Consider the following 16,887-nt stretch of genomic DNA (forward strand, 5'->3'; position numbering starts at 1 on the left):
TCTTTCTCCCATATGTTCTTCCAGTACTGTTCAGTTTCTGCTGCTGGTAGCTCTGCTGTTATTGTGTTGTTGCACTGCAGTTGGGAGTACACCTTGGATGGTTCTTTGGAGAACAGGGCATTTACTTTTTTGCCCTCTGCTTCTCTAGCGTATCTCCTTAGCCTGCATAATACAATATATTTGTATTATGGTTTCACCTGTGGACCCCAATCATAGATCAATATCCCATTGTGTTAGGCACCACACAAATATGTAACAAAAAGACAGCTCCTTCCTTGAGGAACTTAAAATCTGAAGTTATACAGTACAATATTTTAATGCAAGCCCTTAGAGGTTACAATCTTTGTTTTTAAAGAGGCAAATAGAAGAATTTCGCACTTCTCTTTCACCATCTCTCATGATATAGTGGCTTGGTAAAGCATCAGCATCTCTCAGATCTAAGAAACAGGCAAATATAATCTCCGTTATGTCTTTCATAGTGAGTGGTGGTGGCCAGGAGCATAGCTTTAAAAGGCTATCAGAGAATGAGCAGTATATTTAATTTTGATTAAGAAATGTAAACTTTGAATGCAAGGAATGCAGCCCCTATGTGATTCATAACATGCACGGCAGCATTAACACTAAATAGCTCTGTCTCTGCTAGACTGGTGGGAGCAAACTAGCAAAGCATTTTACCTGTTATACTGAACCACATTTAATCAACAGTGTCTAAAATGACTAATGAGCTTCAGTGTAACTTGAAATCAGAAACCAGCAGACTTACTCCAGAGAAACCCCTGTAACAGAGACCCCTTGCTGTGATTGTTCTGTGTAGTTTGCTATTTAAAATCTCTACCTCCAGTTTATGATTCTATTCACACACACACACAACTGCATTAAAAGAACATTAAAGTCATGGCACATGGTGACAAATCAAGGAAATATATAGTTAAGGGTATTATGAGGTGGCTGAGACAGCTAAGCCAATCAGATTGCTTGAGTGGTTGAACATTCTGACACCTCTCTTTAGAGAGATGATGTTGGCTGACTGCACCATTCTGTTGCCACTTTTTGCAGTGAAGGGGTTATTTAAATATTGTGTAATGTTTATATTTTGATTTAATACAACTATATAAAATGAGCTGAAAATGGTAAAATGCATTTGTGCTTTGTGCTACATTAGTACTTGCACCTGACAGTATTACTTTTACTATTAGTGTCTTCACATTCGGAATTAGAGCTTCATTGTATGATCTTTTTTGGTTTCATTCAAGTGATGATGCCATAAGGCAGGTACAAGTAGAGGAAACTGTAGGCCCAACCAAAGCCCCTAAAGAGATTTGTAAAGGAAATGCACCACTGTGAATAGGTGTCAAAAGACTTGTTGGGCAAATTCCCTCTTCATACCTGAATGCAGAACCCGTTAGTGACAAGCTTGTTTAGCTTCAGAAGAATTGTGCACACATATCTAAGGACAGAATTTGTCCCACTGCCTATGATGCGTTTTCCTTGGTCATTTTTGGGATTAGTCTTATGAAAGCATTTTTCTGTTGTCTATATCAAGTCACTTAAAGCCAGCCCACGAATATAGAAAATGTGTGGTGTGTTGCCATCTCTCCAACTGGATCACAATAAAAAGTTTATGGGAAGCCCAGTTGTTTTAACAATATGCTGATCCATTCACGCTACAAGTTTAAGAGAAACCAAGATATGCTAGCTATTCCTGTGTGAGCAGGACTAAAATCTGTCTGTTTGAAATGCCTGTTCAATAGACCCATTTGCATAAATTTGATGAAGCTGAACCCATTGACCAGTTAAAGCATTCTAAAAAGTAGTTAATAAATAAGACACTTTAAAAATGCTAATTTCTTGGTCAAATTAAATTGTTTTTTTAAACAAATGGCATCAGATCAAAGTGTCTCTCATATTTTGATCTTTACAAAGAAGCTAAAAGCCATTAGAAACCATTTTTAAATGCCTCTGACAACAAAAAAAGGCTCCACATATTTGAACCAAAATTTTAAAAAAAAAAGTTCTTCCTCGTCTGGGAACCTGTGTACTGTGTGTAATTTCACCCCGAAAGGAATTTGTTTTTATATAGAATGGTAAATCTCCAGGAAGAGATGGGGGTTATAATGGAAGTCCTGACATAGCCTTAATTATTGTGAATATAGCGAATGTGACATGACAATAATGAGATGATTATGTTGCAGAAGAAGGGTATATAATGTCACAATAGCACATTTTTATGGAGATGTCTGGCATTACTAACAAGAAGAAGGATTGGCATAGATTAAATGTGTGAAATAATCAATGTAAAATAGAGTGAAGTGGTGTTCTTTTCCCCTTAACATACTGCCTAACAGGCGGATATATGGAGTAAAGCATGTGTTGTGGGTGAGCATTTAAAAATTCCGTGCAACTGCAGACAGAGTTTAGGATAGGCGTGCACCACACTTCAAATAAATAAAGAAATGTGAAAAAACAGATAGTATTGGAATATTTGGGCTGAAATGTTGTTGGCACTTTCAGCAGTAAGCGAGTAAGGGGGAAGAGTCCCACACACCTCTTCAATCTTATTATTGTCTTTATCCTTCCTCTTTGCTTCCCCCTTTTTTTCAGTTTAAGATCCTGGGGTCAGGGCCTATGGCTTTGAAGCACCTGGAACATTGTTAGGCATTCAGGACCACGTCACTCTTATGAATTACTGGCTGTGGATGGGGGAAGCCATGATGCATTGGGGAAGGAAGCATGCATGGTAGGCACCACATGCCTCCACAGAGGAAGTTGCTAAGTTGTAAGCATGGACGTCGGCCTGGGTAACTTCAGATACTCTCCATTAGCGTGAACTACCCTTTTGCCTCTTGCAGTTTTAGATACTTCTCACAAGCCTGGCTATTCTCCTAGTTTCACCACCTTCATCGGCGTTCCAAAATTCTCTCAGCTGTGGTACCCCCTTTTTTGCTCAGCTCCCTCCCTCATCAACAACCCCATGCTGACCCAGGCCCCACTTCCTTCATTCACAGATTCACTATGCTGCATGCTACACTCACTCACATTAATACAGGCTGCCAGCCCCTCCTCCTAAATAGGAAAACTTCCATCCTCTCCCTCTCCCCTTTCCTCTAACACTCCTGATTAGATTTATCTCCCTCCATCAGCCCCTGCCATTGTCTTTCAGTCTCTCTCTGCCAAGGAGAGGTGGGCAGAGCCTTGCATTTGAATGGCAGGGCTCTCGTGCACCACAAGGGGAGATGCTGCAAACATTCCTAGTTTCCTCTTGTATTGCAGTTCCACATTTCTGGCCATGGACTTCACAGAGCTTTTTCCATGAGAGGTCATAATGTAGCTCTTGCATGTTGTATTTCTTGTCTCTGCAGAGCAGGAGGTAGTTCCACTAGGTTCTCAGCACTGTGAAAATGCAGTTAATATGTTAATGATAAGATATCTGGTAATGCTTTTATAGTGTCAAGTTCTTTATAAGTTTAAACATCCCTCTGGTGAGCCCAGACCAGTACAAAACATAGGTAATGCATTTATTTAGTAATCAGCAAATTACCTTATGTAGTCAGTAAATGTTGAAGCCTGAACTGCTGATAAGATCATTTGCTTTCAGGTGTTTTCTCAATATTGTTCTCAGCATTGAGTATAAATTGAATAGAGTGACCTTTTGATACTGAGTCAAATTGACTGCATTTCCAAAGATTCTGTGGTTTCAATTACCATAAATTTTTGACATTGGGTCCACAGCCACTGCATTGGCTCCAGCATAACAATATCTTATCGTTGGTCCTGTTAACACAGTCAGCAGAATTATAGCTTGTTCTCTGTGTTTTTGTTGTAGGTTTGTCGTGTCTTCTTTTTTGTTGTTTGGTTTTTTGTTGCGCAGAATCAAAGCTTACTGTTAGGGAGAGGAAAGATATTCAGTTTATACAAATGAAATCTAATCATTAAGTGGCTTGCAAAATGTGAATGATTTTTGGTCAAAAGATGTAAAATGTGTCACAGGTTGCTAGCTGGGATCCTGAGTTTGTGAGATGGATAAGTCAATTAGTAGCTCCTCAGTTTGTTAGAAACTTAATTGTCAGTCTGTAATAGAAACTTCTGAACTGCAACAACTCATTAGAAGCAATAAAACGTGTCTTTTTGTAGAGGAATATTTAGAGGACTTGTTTAATGCCATATTTATGTATAGTATAAAAGCTGAACTTTACACCTGGAAAGAAGTTTCAGATTAAGGGGAAGGGAGGAAAGATCCTATCTGAATATAGCCTGTACCTGTGGTTTTCAGCTGACATCTGTTGCCTAAATAGGAGAGATTTGGTAATGCTTTTACAAAGTCAGGTTCATTACTAGTTTAAGCATTTCTCTGGTGAACTCCAGACAGTACAGAATGAATATATGTATGTATAGCTAATACTTGACTACCTGATTGGCATGTGCGCAAAGCACGGGTTTTTTGCATACAGCTTGGCTCTGAAAAATTACAGGCACAATTTAAGAGCCTGAGTGAAAATCCCTTTGAAAATGTGTTACTTTCTCTTCAATTGTGCATAGTGCGTTACTATTTCTTGTGGCCAGCCGTAAAGTGCTATAATGTCCTATAATGCGCTATATCTTCCTATCAGAAAGAAAAGAGGTAGAGAGAAGATGCTAAAAATGGATGCAGGGATTATTTGGGAGGTTGCAGATGACGTGCTGGCTGTATGAATATTTGTTTTTTTATTTAGTACTATTACTGTTGATTTGCTAAATACTGCCTCTCTGTTCTGTGCCGTTAGAGAAGAAATGAAAATGGCCCTTGTCCTGAGGAGTGTACAATTTAAAAGACAAAGGCGTAGAACATGATGCACTGAATAGCTGGCCTGCTCACTTTTTGTTGGCAAAGCCAGAAGTACTCCAAATGAGTACTAGATATCCCCTACACACTTCTGAGCAGAGGTGATGCATGGGGAGGGCATGCAGGGTCACAGGTGTTGTCCCCCTCCCCCGCAGATTTGCTTCTTGGCTTGTACAGTTGTGAAGATTAAGGGTAAATTTTCCAAAAACGCCTCTTAGGTGCCTAAATCCCATTGAAAGTCATTAATGTGCTCTGAGGTCAGTTGTGTGTTTGACATGTATAGAGCACTGTGAGATTCTCAGCGGGCACATGCTATAGAAAAAAATTAATTATTATATTATTATTTACTAATAGTGCTACTCAGGGCCAGCTTCAGGCACCAGCATTCCAAGCTGATGCTTGGGGCGGCAATCTGCAAGGGGCGGCAATCCCTGTTGTTTTGCCCTCAAACAGCACGCAGAATTGCCTCCGCAGATAGCGGGGGCAGTCCGTGCACCGTTAGGGCGGCAGATGCGTTTCTGTGGCGGTGGCAATTCGGCAGCAGCTTCTATGTTTAGCTGTCCGCAGCGGCTTCAGCTGAACATAGAAGCTGCTGCCGGATTGCCGCCACCGCGGGAACGCACCTGCCGCCCTAAGGGCACATGGACTGCCCCCGCAGTGGCAATTCGACACACTGCTTGGGGCGGCAAAAACTGTAGAGCCGGCCCTAGTGCTACTGTACTCCTAATCTCTCAGGCCACCAAACAGCTGTAAGAAATGAGTTGATGTGTTCCCAGCGGCTCTAGGTTTGCTGCTACCTGATGCAAACTATCCTTACCAACCTTCTTTACCCACACAAATAATTATCTTATATTTCCCTGCCACTAATTTCCCCTGACTTTATTCTGCCTGGCTGGTGGAGCTGGTGATCATCTCCTGGTGATTAGGCGTTTCTTCTATGACACATTTGTTACTTGTTGGCAGTCTCATTATAAAGACCACAGACTCAGTGAGACAGGAGTCTGAGCTTCCCCTTTATTCCTGGAGATGGCTCCTCCAGGAGAGATACATAGATGGTGTGGTGTGGTTGCACTTTCTTCTTCCTGAAAAGAGGATCCTAGTCTCCACAGATGTCATCAACAGTGATATCATCAGACTAAATTTAAAAACAGCTGCCATTGCCACCATCCCCACATCACAAGTCCCTAAATACACAGGCGACCAGAGTCCCAGCTAGTGTAAATTGGTATCGCTCTCTTGTAGTTGGTAACACTATGCAGATTTATACCACATGAGGATTTCGCCCATCATTTTAAAGATTTTTTTTTTCCAGTGCTAATTGTAACTTCACCACATTGTCCTTTGGTTCTTTTTCTATCATAGTACATGAGGCTTGATCTTATTGTAGTCAATAATAATCATAGCTACGTCTTCTGTAGCACTTCTCATTCATACACATCAAAATGCTCCAACCTCAGAAACTAAAATCAGCTAATGAATGATGACGGTGCCCCCAAGTTTTCTTCAGACTGATCATTTGGATGATGAGAAGGGGCTTGATTTTTGCCCACCTAGAGTCATATTGAAAGATTAAGGGCTTAATTGTGACATTAATCCACAGCCATGAGTTGGGAGCAGTGGGGAGTTGCAGTGCCCCAGCAGACAATCCCGGAGTCATCTGGTGTAAATTGTCGTAATGTAGCTATGGGATGCAGCATGTACATATCTTTGTGGCTAAAAAACTCTGCTCCCAATATGCCATGGGAGCCATTAAGCAAGGACAGTCCTTAACCTCAGAGGTGTGGAAGGACTGCCACTGTGAGTGGCTGTTACACAGGCAGTGTAAGTTGGGGAAGAATCCATGCTTCTTGGCTCCCTCATTGTGATGCACACCTGTAGAGGCCAGACATGTTCTGGTCCTAATCTGTTTTTATCAAATGAACTTTTAGCAAAACATTAAGCATGTGTGACAAAGTGGAAAAGCAGCACATAACTGTGCTGGTAGCAAATGCATTTAAAAACTCACAGTAATCAGCAGGATCCAGTCATTCCAAAGCGTTTCACATGTACTTGTAATCACATACTAGGTATCCTCCCACTCCATCTTCCATGCAGACGTCCATTCAGGTAATTCTTGGCAGTTATCAGTTTCTTATTTAGATGGAAGCCAGTACAAATTTAGTGTCGCCGTGTTTGGAATTTATGGGCACAATTCATTGATCTGCTGAGTGCCTCCTCTGATGTGCTGAACATCCTCAGTTCCCACTGACCTCAGTGGGAGCTAAGGGCGCTCGGTGCCTTGCAGACAGTACTGAGCAGCTCACAGGTTCAGGCTCCATGAGATTAGAAGGCTGGATGCCCGCACAGAAAATGACCCTCATAAGTGGCAACGCTAAAATGGTGGGATTTACTGCATTTAGCTGTTGCATAGCTTCTCCCTAGTGCTGTCAACACTCGGGCTATGATAGTGAACCGGAGTTGCCACTTTAGTGATTATTACTCAGCCGTTCATCTCCTATACCATCTCACTCTCCCCTGCTCCCCCCCCAGCCCAGTTCCTACTGTATCTAATAAATATATTTCTATATAAACACTAATTTAGGACAATTAGGAACAATAGCACAGTTAAAGCTTTTAAAGGTTATCTTGCAATGTCATTTTACTGACTAATGTGTTCCTGCTGCCATGTCGTTTGTGAACAGACATGTGTTAGCCAGCTAGTGTGCTTCATCTGTGGTGACTTTGATTTATTTGCTCTGTAAATTGGGACTGAAGCAATAATGGAAAGTGACATTAATTGTTTAACAGAGTCCTCTTTGTCACATCCTTTGCTTTCTCTAGGGTGTTTGATTGTTGAAACTTGTACAAAACTAATTGAAATTGCTATGATGAGGAGCAGTGTCCACTCAACTTTCTGTTCTTGAATGTCAGAGCACTTAAATGTCTGTTTAAAGCACAAACGCAAAGCAGCTAACAGCAAATATCAGGGTTTCTCCTAGCATTATATTATTGAAGGAGGCATTCGAGATCAGAAATAGTAACACTTAGGGCTCTGCTGTGGGTTTGGTAGGTTGTTGTGCTCAGAGGGGAGGTGGGAAGTGGGTGAAGGTGCATCATACCAGCAAAATGTCCAGGCATTCTCCTTGCAGAGCTAGTGGTCACCTGGGCAGAATGCCTCTGGGGCCCCTTGGGGCAATGTGATTAGGAGTGACTTTTACACCTTCTTTTCGGACTTTAAACATGTAGTCTGCCTCCTACAGAATGTCTGCTATAAATTTCTATTGGTAGATTTAAATATTCTGTTAAAAGGGTATTATTCTATTAGGTTGTATAGAGTTGTTATGGAAAAAGGCTGCCTTATATACCAGCGTTCGGACTTGAATTTTGCGTGTTTATTTCAACAATGCAACTGAGACAACCCAAGTTAGAGGAAGATTCTCTTTAAAAAATTGGCTTCCATCTCTTCTCCCCACTCCCTTCACCTCAAAACACAACTGTGATAAACTGGTGCATTATGCTTATAGTTCTTCCTATGATTCTGCTGTTTTGCTTAAGATGTGGTCATTTATGTTGTTATGCTGGGAATCACTAGGTGGCGCTGTTAAACGTAGATTTGCAAGTTCTTTTTCTCAGAGTGGGAGCATTGTTCAGTCTTTGAATAAATGCTTGTCTTGTTAGTTTTGTGATATCCTTTCTTTTTGAGGAGCAGTTGCAAGCAATAAGAGAGTTTTCTCACTGCTTTAATCTTTCTAAGTACAGTAGAGTTTTAGGTCAGATCTGCTGTCTCAAAAAGGCATCAGTATTTTCTCTGAGCTTCCTGAAAGAGGGAATTGCCTCAGTGCTATTTGACCACCTCTGTTCAAAGATTGGTGCATTTAGTGTGAATAGAAAAGTTACACTAAGAAAATACCTAGACTCCACATCACTGATTTCTCTTCCAACTCTTAACTGGCAAGACCCCAGTGTTTGCTAGTAGTTGGCTGAGGGATGACAATATTTTGTTGTTAAATTATTCAATATACACTCTGTATAGAGAAACATATTTTTCAGGTCTCGTTAGTATTTTATCTTGCAATCTTTGTCCATTCCTTGATCTTCTAAACTGTGAGAACTTCAAAAAATGTTTACTCAAATTTCTCTGACAAGGTGTATGTTGTGGGCTGGCCCAACTTCCATTAATGTCAATGGATAGACTACCATTGGCTTCAATGAGATTTGGATTAGGCCCTGAATTCAATGGGAGTCTTTTCATTGACTTTAATGGGAGTGAGATCAAAGTCCAAATAATAAATAATTGATATGACAAATCTCCCTAAAATTCATATATATAGTTTTTATTTTCTGGGAAACCTTGTTTTCCAAATACACCATTTGACTGATTGATAGATAGATAGATAATTGAGAATGTATTGCATTAAAATGTAAGGAATTCAAATTTATTTGATTTGACACAAACAAGTCCTGTTACGGAAATAAGATATCTAATATAAATTCACATTGCCGCCACATCTGATGAGGAATTAATCTACTTTTTATAATTGCAGGCTGAATTACATAAATGTATATATACAATAGTCTCATTGAGCACTCTAACTATATAAGTGGGAAGGACAACTTCAAAGGCAACGTGCGTAATCCATTTATTTTAAAAGAACCCAAAGAGTCTATCAATAATGTGAGCGCTGATTGAGAACAGAAACTTGTGTATTTGTTTTTGGACCAAGAATTTTTAGAAGGAGGTGAAGGGTGGCACAAGATTGCATACATGATCAAGACTTGCCTAATTTCTCAACTAATACATTTTGGTGTTCTGATTAGCTGTCTTATTCTGTGACTCTTGTAATTTTGTCAGGTCAATTAACTGGAGTTCAGTGCTAGAAAGAGAGAAAGAGACAGCCTGGGCAGTGCTAGCTTCATTAGATGTCAGTAGCTTAGGTGCATTCTGTAATACAATTTGTGCATGATAATTTAACCATAGTTGTTAACACTGGATTTTAAAAAATAATCTCAGGAAGAAAGTAAATTGGAACAATACACTGCAATTGCAAAGAGATTTCTCCCACCAAATGCGGAAATGGATAATTTCATTGCCAAAAATTACATTTTATGAGATTCAGTTGCAGGTTGCTATTGTAAAGACAAGTTTTAGACAAAGTTTTTACTTTTGATATAGTGATTCGCCATTTTATTTCTCCTGTCTCTCTCTCCCTGTCTTTTTTTTTGTCATATAGAAGATAGATGAAGAGAATGAAGCAAACTTGCTAGCAGTTCTCACTGAGACACTGGACAGTATCCCTGTGGATGAGGATGGATTGCCTTCATTTGATGCACTGACAGATGGAGATGTGACCAATGAAAATGATGCTAGCCCTTCACCAATGCCCGACGGCACCCCTCCGACTCAGGAGGCAGAAGAGCCGTCTCTAGTAAGAACCCTTCCTACTGTTTAACAGCAATTGGATGTGCCTCTGACTACCCGCTGCATGGGTATGATGTAGTCACAGTAAGGTTTGGACTTTTCATTTACACTGAAACCAAAGGAAAATCAAGTCAAATACTAAAACTTGCAGAGGGGATGGGGGGGGGGCAAATCCCAGGATAAATATTAAGAACTTCTATTGAAAAAATGTGTTAAAGAGAGAGGTTTTAATCTGAGCTTCTTCTTTTAGAGACTGACACTTTTGGTTATTATTGCATTCACATGAGTAACAGTAATGTTTTTAATTCACAATTCCTTTCTTGGGGCTCTGTTTGTATGTATAGACTTCACTTCTGATAGTGTGTAAAGATATCCCTGTTAATGCTGGCTGGATTGATACTAGCTGACATGCCTTTAACAATGACTTGACCAGTAAGCACTAGCATAGCGCTAATAGGGTGGGGTGTCAAAGGAAGATTCTCTGTCTTTAGCTTTTTTCCCTTCTGCAAACAGTAGCATCACATCCACTTTCCAAGCATCCTGCTGTTGTGCAAGTTGCATAACCTCACGGATAGTCAATTTTTAATATATCTCAGTCTAAGGATACATCTGCGCTACATTTGGAGGTGTGACTGCAGCACAGGTTGGCATAGACATGCTAACTATTTTGCTAGCATGGCTAATAATAGCAGTGAAGTTGCATCAGCTTGGGCTTCAGTGTGAGCAAGCAATGCGAGTATGTTTCTAGGACCCCCAGTGCCCTTGTACAGCCTAAGATGAAGCCCATGCTGCCATGACTTCATTGCTATTTTTAGCCATACTAACTAGATTAAAGCAATCATGGGTCTGCTTCATGTGGACATATCCTTATGAACCCAATGTCAATGGACTTATAGTGCAAACCCATTACTTTTGCTTTACAAAAGCAGTTTTGAGTCCTGACTCCTGATCTTGCTTTTGTTGAAGTCATTTTATTATTGACTGCTGTAGGAGCAGGATCGGGACCTTATTTTTAATATTTCACATGTCTGTTAAGGTGACTTTTCTTCTGGATAGAACATAAATGTTCTACTGTTGGCATGGATCACTGAGGAGATTCTCTTTTGCCTTGCCTTGCCTTGCAGAAAACCAAAGCAGTCGTAATTTCTTCCTGCACTGCAGTATACTGCAGTACAGGAAAAGGAAACACGCCAGCAAGCATCAGAGAAAAATCAACCCTTTTTTGCCCTGGGGATTATAGAGGACTTTGTTCTGTGTTAGTATACCCTGCTTGAAGAGACTGATGTAACTAATTTTAAGTAACTGTGCAAAATAAGATAAATTATTTTAATCCTTACAGATGCATAACTTTTCTCTCCCCAACCCGCCCTCCTTCTTCTTCCCTGATGTGTTTGTAGCTTAAGAAGCTCTTGCTGGCTCCAGCCAACATTCAGCTAAATTACAATGAATGTCGTGGTCTCAGCACACAAAACCATGCAAACACTAATCACAGGATCAGAACAAGCCCTGTGGTTGTTAAGGTACAAACTTAATCTTTGTAATAAGGCAAAAAAAGTAACAAAGACTTTTATGCTTTCAGAAACTGAGTAAGCAGTAGACCTATATGTACAGTATTAATCTGCCCAGCATCCTGCAACTGCTTCAGAAAATGTGAACAGATTATAGATTGAGTTCCAAAAAAAATCACTCGAGCTCCTTTATGTTGTAAATAGTTCATTTATGCCTTCTCTCTTGGCATTAAGAGGTAGTCCCACCGTCTGTCACTCTTTGCCCACTTTATTGATATACAGAATAGTAGGGGATGCAATAAAATTTGCTGATGGGCTGATGTTGTTTATGAATGACTACAAGATGCAGTACTGCCATTTTACCAGCTGTCTAACCTAAGAAAGATTGCACTGGAATCTCGGCGAAAGGTCTGTCTCAGCCATTAATTGGGTAGAATGCTGGCAATGACATAATTCTGTTAGCAGGCTGTATTAAACAATGTTTGTCTTGCCATTCACTGTAACTGAAAACGGAGCTTTTAGGGGTACTTAAGAGAGTTGTGAATACTGGGCTCAAGCAAATCAGGAGCAAATTAAGGTTTAAACCAGTTTATTTTTTTGTTCACAGTAAAGGTGCTGTAGGGTCTTGTTAGTTACATGTTGTTGAGTAGGAACATTGAAACGTAGGAGATATGAAATAAAAAGCTGCATAAATGTAATTTAGGAATTTTAAATGTAATTTTCTTTCCTTGTTCTGCAAACAATTATTCACAGCTCATAGATCTAGTACACTTAGACTGAACACTTCATTGAAAATCTCATCTCTTCAGAAAACCTATATCCATTCTGATAAGGTTCAGTTCACTAATTTTAGCTTTTTTTTTTTTTATTATGCCTTGTTTTTTAAGACCGAGAATTCATGGAGCAATAAACCGAAGAGCATTTGTCAACAGCAAAAGCCACAAAGACGTCCCTGCTCTGAGCTTCTCAAGTATCTGACTACAAATGATGACCCTCCTCAGACCAAACCAACAGAGACCAGGAACAGCAGCAAAGACAAATGCATCTCCAAAAAGAAGCCCCATCTGCAGTCTCACGCACATCATTTGCAAGGTAGGCTTGGGACCCAAGAATGTAATTTTGGCAAGGGCGTTAATGTCAGGAAGCTGAAATGCAATGACAGTGAAAACACTAAAACCCAGTACTTCCTCTGTTCTTTGCATTGGTATTTGTAAATTCAGAAGCTGTTCAGCATGGAGGGAATTAACAGTCAGTACAATGAAGTTAGTTAAACGTAGCCTTTTTAATATAGACAATTTAAATCACAATCCCCTTAGAAAAGGAACCTGAAAATTTTAACCAATTTACAAACAATTAACAGACACTGAACCGTCTGCAGAGGTTTAATCATAGAGTTCTGTATCACTAAGAAGTACTTATACATCTGAAGAAGCTGGGCAAGCCAGTTCATTAATGCGCTTCTTTCTTTTTGCCAGTGTAAAAATGAAGGCATTGTTAACTTGCCACATGTGCCTTAAGAGACAATAAATAGTGTTCTTGCAGCTACTGAATAGTCAGTAAATGTGTCATTCCTATTACACTGAGAATGCCAGTTTGTATTTTTATTTTGTAAATAGTTGAAGGTTTAGAAACCAGCCTGACCCTTCTCTCTCTCTCTCTTTTTCTTAAATTTCTTTATGGCCAAAACAAAACATCTGTGTTGACTTTTAGCATCCTCCCATGTACAAAGAGCTTGGCTGGTGCTGTAAGTAGCTTCAGTGGCAGAGATGCAAGAACTTAAAGATGCTCCCCTGGCAGACATTTTCTATTCTCTTCTCCCTCCCTCCTCCTCTCAGCTAGGATAAAGAAAAACTCTATAAGCTTATGTGCCCAAAGGGAGCTTATTTAAAGTTACTGTTATTTTAAAATACACATAGTGTGTACTGGCGGTGCTTCCAAGAGAGCAAGGTTCTGATCTCAGTTACATCCATGCAAATTCGGAATAACTTCATTGGCATTTACGCTGCTGTAGCTGAAATCAGAATTTGACCCGAAGGTTGCTACTCTGATTTGTTAGAGCAGGAATAGAAATATTTTAAAGTGTCAGTTCTAAACATACGCATCTTATTTTTGTTTTGTTTGCCCCCATTCCCTGCCTGTTATCCCATCCCTCCTCTCAAACCTCATTTTGACCCCTGATTAATACAGCTATGTTTAAATCTTCTCTCCCCCTCCCTTTTAATCTTCTCCCAGCTGTAGATTCTGACCTTGCTCGTGTGGTATCACCCATTTCGGTTCAAATTCATGTAAACAAGAGGCTGCTTAATGCCAAATGACACTCTTTTCTGCAGGTTTTAGCAGACTGCTTCACAGCAAAACCAGACTGGATTGTTCAGGGATGATATGCGTCTCTCTGCTGAAACTGTGCTGAAACAACTTGATAAACTCAGTGTACAGATGCAAAACAAGTTGGGTTTGGGCTAAAGGTGAACAGGAGGATTAATACTCCCCAGTGTGTCTGTATGTGTCTCTTGTCTTTTACTTACATTGCAGGCTTTTTGGAGCAGGGACTGCATTTGTACAGCACCTGGCACAGTGGGGTCCTGGTCCATGTGAGGGGCTCCTAGGCACTACAGTAATACACATAATAAGTAAATATTAGAAAAGTCCCCACAAAGAACTGTACTTACGGGAGTTTAAACAGAGTTTGATTGTTGGCTGTGGCTTTAGTAATATTACAATATTGTCAATATTATTTTCTTGAGTTCCTGCAGCTTAGTCTCCAGCCCCCCAAAAATGTAATTTTTCATTAAATACTGCTCTAGCACACCAGAGCGTAGCGATTAATATCAGGGGTCCTGCATAGGTGCAGCTGAGAGCAAAATTAAGCCCTGAAACAAAAATGGGCAAAACTGGGCAAAGTTACACTCCTAAATCTTTATTCAGGTCCTAAATGTGAACGTGGAAATGTAATTTTAGGCACTCAGTTGTGGAAGTCTCATCTCTTATCTTTCAAAACCAAGAACATATATACTATAAATACAAGAGGTGTGTGAAACTTTCAACTTGAACAACAAATGCACTTGAAATCAGCCTTGCAAATTCAACCCATGTTCTCAAATCAGCAGTAGTTTGCTTAAACATTTAATCAAAGCCGGATAATGCCTTTTTGCTCCTTCCATAAATATGAGCTTGCTATTTTATTTCAAGTGCCATTTATGTTGACTGGGAAAACTCACTCGGGGTGAGACAAATAGCGTTTTCCTTTAGGGTCACTATCCCAAATTCTTTGTGAACCCACATGAATGTTCACAAATCCATCAAGGCTGAGCTTGTCTGTGGTTTTGCAATGAGATTTGCCCATGAGAAACTGGGTTCTTTTGAAACTGAAATTTTTAATCTACAGGAGGAAGCAAGCCCATGTGAACTTTTATTGGCATTAAAATAGAATAGAAATTGGAAGCTCTAATAAACAGCCAGTAAGAAAATTGGCATCGTGTTGAGTAAATATTTCCTCACAATTATGTGTGACGGTGTTTCTTCATAGCCGTTGTACTCAGATTCAAGTTCAGTAGCACACAAAACTAATAACTGGTGTAGTGGTTTATAGTGAGTTTAGGGCTGTTTGAGAATTAGCCACTATCTGCTTAAATCTAGGGGTCAAATCACAGGTCTGAGAGTTAGCATCTGAGTTTAGTTCCCAGCTATGTCCCAGATTTCCATGTCATTGTGTGTCAGTTTTCCAGTCTGTAAAAAAATGTTGTTTTATACTTCTCTTCGCTGTTGTGAAACTCTGGGGGAGATTTTTCAAAAGCACAAAGGGTGATTAAACACTTAATCTCCATTGGAAGTATCAGTCATCTATAAAGCGCCATGTAGATTTTACTCCATTAATAGAATGGATGTGCTTCCACAAACTTTGTTTCTGCTCATTGCCACTGTGGTTGAAAATATCAATGCTTTTTCACCACTTAAACCTGTAGCTAGCCATTGGGGACTTTGGCAAGTCTTACTGAACACAAACATTTATCTAGTAAATAAGTATGTGCCTAGCTAACATGTCTAGAAAACACGTATTCATCCCATGGTAATTCGCTTTTAGTATATAGTAGTAACCATACTGGATCAGACAAGGGGACTGTTTAGGTCAATTTCCGATCTCAGGCTCTGGCTAGTTCCTGATGCTTCTGAGGAAGGTGAACAGAAGTGCCTAACCTTCCTTCTTGAATTTTCATAAAAGGAAAAAAATGCCTGGCTCATGAGGATTGATGTAGACTTTTAAAAAATGAATGATCTCATTGGGAATACTCTACAGTTTACAAAAATAATTAATTTACATGTAAAATCCTTTGATGTCAGTGGGAATTCCATACCTGGAATGAATGCAGATTGTACAAGAGTTCACACTCTGGACAAGAGATCTGCAGTGCAGGAGTGCTAGAGAGGAAAGTGTTGTCTTAAATAAATAATTTGCAGAAAAGACCCCCCCCCAGTAGCTGTTTTTGATACGTTTACTGCCTTTAAAAATAAATCCAACTCCTGCAAACTAAAATTTGCAACTAGTACTGTTTTTAATTTTTAATCACTTTATTAGCAATTAAAGAATGCTTAACTGGTTGAAAATATTTTAGTGCTTGGTTTGCTTTGTAAAAAGACAGATCTGAACAAATGGCAACTACAAAAGAGTTGTATTTTGTAACTAAAACTTTGTTGTATACTTTTTTAGTGTAAACCATCTGTGACTATATCTGTGGTATAGCATAGTTTGCAGAATAACTTGCAAAAATTTGGATTATAGCTGATTTGGTCTTGGGCTTACAGAAACAACCTATTCTCAACCTTGTATATAAGACTGTATGCTGTAGAAGTAAAATCAACTGACTATTCATAACATCCTGGTGCTTTGTAGTTATTCTGCTGCTCTCATTTCCAAATAAAAGGTGAACTGTAGTTTAAATTAAATCTAAGAGAGATAACATTTTCACAGCATATTCTGTAAATTTCTCCATTGATTGTTACATATACCACTGAAAAGTTCTTTGCATTTGAGCTTTATACCATACTTCAAAGACTCAGTAATTGATGTAAATCAGTGTTGGAATTTAGGTGCCAGTAATAAGGGGTCAGAATGGATCTCGTTTTTATTTAGCCATCAGATAAACTGAGTTTAGCCCTAATGGACT

At 39.5% G+C, this 16,887-nt stretch overlaps 1 protein-coding gene across 2 annotated transcripts in view; it reads left to right on the plus strand.

The window, feature by feature from the left end:
• The window catches only part of PPARGC1A (PPARG coactivator 1 alpha), a 505,574-nt gene that overhangs the window by 457,345 nt on the left and 31,342 nt on the right, over nucleotides 1-16,887 (plus strand). For both annotated transcript variants that reach the window (XM_032795540.2, XM_032795541.2), the window contains exons 3-5: nucleotides 10,030-10,224; nucleotides 11,615-11,737; nucleotides 12,613-12,817. In XM_032795540.2, coding sequence (XP_032651431.1) covers nucleotides 10,030-10,224; nucleotides 11,615-11,737; nucleotides 12,613-12,817 — 523 coding nt within the window. The remainder of the gene's footprint in view (nucleotides 1-10,029; nucleotides 10,225-11,614; nucleotides 11,738-12,612; nucleotides 12,818-16,887) is intronic.

The sequence above is a fragment of the Chelonoidis abingdonii genome, chromosome 5 (assembly GCF_003597395.2).
Source record: "Chelonoidis abingdonii isolate Lonesome George chromosome 5, CheloAbing_2.0, whole genome shotgun sequence".
Lineage (NCBI taxonomy): Eukaryota > Metazoa > Chordata > Testudines > Testudinidae > Chelonoidis > Chelonoidis abingdonii.